The following is a 4,929-nucleotide window of genomic DNA, read 5'->3' as shown; positions in this document are numbered from 1 at the left end:
CACATTTTCCTTTTATATTAAGCGCAGGTTTATATTTCGATAAAGATCAGAACGAACTGCCGTGTATCGGCCCGGTCTTGCATCGATACGGGGCGATACCAGCTGGCTCTGTATCGTGTGTTCGGTGCGTGGCGGGGAAAGCCGGAGGAGAGAGAGGGCGTGGAGGAAAGAGAGGAGGACGCAGGAAGAAGAAGACGAAGAAGAAGAAGAAGATGAGAAGAATGCGAAAAGAAAGTTGCTAGAGGATACAGGAATGATATCGCAAGATGTCTATTTCGGGGCCAGTCAGCAGCTACTACGTGGACGCCATCATCGGCCAGGAGAGCGAGGAGGTCTTCCCCGGGGTTCAGTACCCGGGCTCCAGCGCCGCGGGGCCGTGTCCGCTGCCGGCGTCCGAGCACCCGCTGGCGGACTCCTTCCCGCCCTGCAGCTTCCCCGCCTCCTGGAGTCCGTTCGGCCCGCACTACCAGCCCTATTTACCGGCCGCCGAGCCGCGGTACCTGCGCTCCTGGCTGGACTGCGGGCCCGCGCAGCGCGTTCCCGATGCCGTCAAGCTGGAACCTCAGCTCCTTGGCGCCAAAAGCGCAGGACAACAACAACAACAACAACAACACCAAGACGGCGGCCCCTTCATCCTGGAGTCCGGCTCCAGATCCGCGGCACCGGCTGCCGACATCGTCCCGTCTGCGGGCTTCCGGGGCAACGTGGAGGCTCGTGAGGGCGGCGAGGACAAAGAAGATCAAAGTAAGTGATGGCGGCAGGAAGTGAAAGTGAAACAAAGACGATTGTAAATACTTTCATGTTGTAAAACAACAAAGAAGGAATTTGCCAAGATAACATTTTTAAAATATACTTTGTTGTGGCCTCCAACTTTTCCAGCTCAAAGAATCATTTTTATATACTTTTAAATTAATATCATTATATATATCTATTATTACACACACACACACACACACACACACACACACACACACACACACACACACACACACACACACACACACACACACACACACACACACACATATATATATATATATATATATATATATATATATATGTATATATATATATATATATATATATATATATATATATATATATATATATATATATATATATATATATATATATATATATATATATATATAAATGTATTAATGTATTTATTATTTAAAGATGTAGAAATTATTGTTAATTTTTTAAAAATTAATTATTATTTATATGTATGTATGTATGTATGTATATATATATACTGTATATATATATATATATATATATATATATATATATATATATATATATATATATATATATATATATATATATATATATATATATATATATAAATACATTTTATATATAAAATGTATTAATGTATTTATTATTTAAAAATGTATAAATTATTATATAAGTATTCATTATTATTTAAAAAAAGGAATTACACTTAATAAATATATGTATATATATATATATATATATATATATATATATATATATATATATATATATATATATATATATATATATATATATATATATATATATATATATATATATACAATGTATTAATTGTTTTTAAACATATATTAATTATAAATACATTTTTTGGTATTATATATATATATATATATATATATATATATATATATATATATATATATATATATATATATATGTATGCATGTATATATATATATATATATATATATATATATATATATATATATATATATATATATATATATATATATATGTATATATATATATATATATATATATATATATATATATATATATATATATATATATATATATATATATATATATATATATATATATATATATATATATATACATAAAACATTGTTGTATTGATTTTGTTTGAAAACAACACATTTATCTAAAAGTTGTAATTGAATAATTTTATCACAGAAAAAAGTTATTTAGTTTAAAGAAACTACGGCCCCAAAAAAGTAATAAAGTTAAAACGTTGACTTGAATAATATTTCAAAAATATTTCTTTTTGATTGTGTTGGAATGGTTATTAAATACATAAAATCATAACAACACAGATTAATGACCATAAATATTAATGTGAAATAAGATTTGTCACCATGACAACATAAAAGCTGCCATGCAGGATTTTTTTTTTTTTTACTTGAAGTTGTTTGCATATTTGTCTTGTTGAATATTTCTAATATTTATATATTTATATTATTGTTTGCACTTCTTTCATTTGTCAGAACCAGCCTCAAAGGTTGGACACTCTTAAGAAACAATATCAGATAGTATTTATTTTATATTTAAACAATATCAGATAGTATTTATTATATACTTAAACAATATCAGATATTATTTATTATATAGTTAAACAGTATCAGATATTATTTATCATGTTTTGAAACAATATCAACTATTATTTATCATAAATTTAAACAATATCAGATAGTATTTATCAGGTATTTAAACAATATAAGATATTATTTATCACAGGGGTCACCAACCTTTTTCAAACCAAGGGCTACTTCTTGGGTACTGATTAATGCGAAGGGCTACCAGTTAGATACACACTTAAATAAATTGCCAGAAGTAGCCAATTTGCTCAATTTACCTTTAACTCTGTTATTATTAATAATTAATGATATTTATCTTTGTGGAAACACTGATCATCTTAATGATTTCTCACAATAAATATATATAGAAACAGATAAATATCAATATGCAACACTTTATTTTTATATTTTCTCTAAGTGCACATTTTTCAAATTGAACATTTTCAAATGATCACTTCTAAGACAGTCTTGTGAAATCACAATATCCCATTTTAACTAGCTAGCCACTAACATTTTTTAACAAATCATGAATTACTTTGCACCATGTTTGTACAAATAATAACTCATGTAAAATACAAAAGTCAACTCTCAAATTTTTAAATCATGTCACACTTTGAACTGGACACCAAATCTGTTATCTGTTTCTTTGTCAGTTAGTGGGAAGCCTGGCATTGCATGCTGTCAAGTGTCAGTCATGTGTGAGTCATGTGCCAGTCACATGCCAGTCATGTGTTAGTCATGTGCCAGTCATGTGTTAATCATGTGCCAGTCATTTGTTAGTCATGTGCCAATCAAGTGCCAGTTATTTGTTAGTCATGTGCCTGTCTTGTGCCAGTCATGTGCCAGTCAAGCGTTAGTCATGTGCCAGTCATGTGCCAGTCAAGTGCCTGTCATGTGTCAGTCATGTGCCAGTTATGTGACAGGTCATCACAATAAAAACAAATACTCAGTACAAGTTTACGATCTGTGTCACATATGAATTATTTTGACCACTAGGCGTCACAAAAAACAATTCCCACACCACTTAAATTTAATGATAGCACACATCTATATTTGAGATAAAAATAATAATCAATATGTTCCATGAATGACCAAACCTTTTCTAACACACCACACTACTAAACAACACATGTATGATTCCTGCTGATATCATATCAGCCAAGACGCGAGGCTCTGATATTATGACATTATCGGAAGTGGAAAAGTTGTATGGTGATATCATTTATCGACAAAAACATGGAACTCATGCAGAATATTTGACTACAATTTTTTTTTTTTTTTACCAATTTTCACACAAATCCTTCTTTTCTATGAGAGAAATTCCTTTTAATATTTGTTATTTGAGAAGGTCTCCATGTCTCCAGGCTTTCAAACAACTCCAACAGTGCAATGTTCAACTCTTTTTGCCACCACACTGAAAACTTTGACCAAAGTTCCAAAATAAAAGCACAAATTCTCTTTCATCTGGAATATTTTCACTGCATTTGTCCACTGATTGAAATCACAACATAAAATCATTAAGTAATTTAAAAGTCAGTATAATGTGCATATATATATATATATATATATATATATATATCAGTGACGTGCGGTGAGGTTCATGGCTGGTGAGGCACTGACTTCATCACAGTCAGATTTACAAACATATGAACCCTAAAGAGTATCTTATTCACCATTTGATTGGCAGCAGTTAACGGGTTATGTTTAAAAGCTCATACCAGCATTCTTCCCTGCTTGGCACTCAGCATCAAGGGTTGGAATTGGGGGTTAAATCACCAAAAATTATTCCCGGGCGCGGCGCCGCTGCTGCCCACTGCTCCCCTCACCTCCTAGGGGGTGATCAAGGGATGGGTCAAATGCAGAGGACACATTTCACCATACCTGTGTGTGTGTGACAATCATTGGTACTTTAACTTAACTTTAACTTTACACATGCAAACTGTTGCACACAAAAAAGCATATTTAATAAAAAAAAACGTTATTATGGTCTTACCTTTACTTATAAATGAAGTCCATGCCCCGCTGTTGTGCTGGATTAATGCACTCCCGTCGTAGAATGCACCCCCTGACGGGAGTGTTATCAACTAAAGCCCACACTTAAACTTTCCACGTGCAAGATTTAATCTATTTAAAAAAGTTATTTAATAAGAAGCCAAAAAGAGCAAAAACAATAATGTTCGTGTTGGAGGAGTTGTGAATGAATGAATATGAAGTCCGTGCTGCAGTCTGCAGGTGTACCTAATGTTGTGGCCCTCCGGTCATTCACAACTCCTCCAACACAAACATTATTGCTTTTGCACTTTTTGGCTTCTAATTAAATAACTTTTTTAAATAGTGTAACCGACGGTTTATAAATGTTGCATTTACTGTATGAAACTACAAAATAATAAACACGGAGGCTCCAGTTTACACGAGGACCACTTTATTTACCTTCTTTCAAAAACCTCCGCTCCACTCCAACGTGTCATCACTTCCGCTCTTAGCGCCTTCAAAATAAGAGCGCAAGGCATATACTGTATGACAGCGTGTAACAGGAATTAACATCACAAAGAGGAAAGCCCATAAAAATAGGTTACAATAGATTCAATCTTGC

General features: G+C 32.9%; 1 protein-coding gene across 1 annotated transcript in view; it reads left to right on the top strand.

The window, feature by feature from the left end:
• Positions 1 to 266: 266 nt before the first annotated feature.
• Positions 267 to 4,929, top strand: part of LOC133652728 (homeobox protein Hox-B9a-like) — a 45,950-nt gene continuing 41,287 nt past the window's right edge. Inside the window, exon 1 of the mRNA XM_062051781.1 lies at positions 267 to 744. Coding sequence (XP_061907765.1) covers positions 267 to 744 — 478 coding nt within the window. The remainder of the gene's footprint in view (positions 745 to 4,929) is intronic.

This window comes from Entelurus aequoreus, linkage group LG06 (assembly GCF_033978785.1).
Source record: "Entelurus aequoreus isolate RoL-2023_Sb linkage group LG06, RoL_Eaeq_v1.1, whole genome shotgun sequence".
In the NCBI taxonomy this organism is placed as follows: domain Eukaryota; kingdom Metazoa; phylum Chordata; class Actinopteri; order Syngnathiformes; family Syngnathidae; genus Entelurus; species Entelurus aequoreus.
Note: the sequence above shows the minus strand (reverse complement) of the source record. Positions and strands in the feature narration are given on the sequence as shown.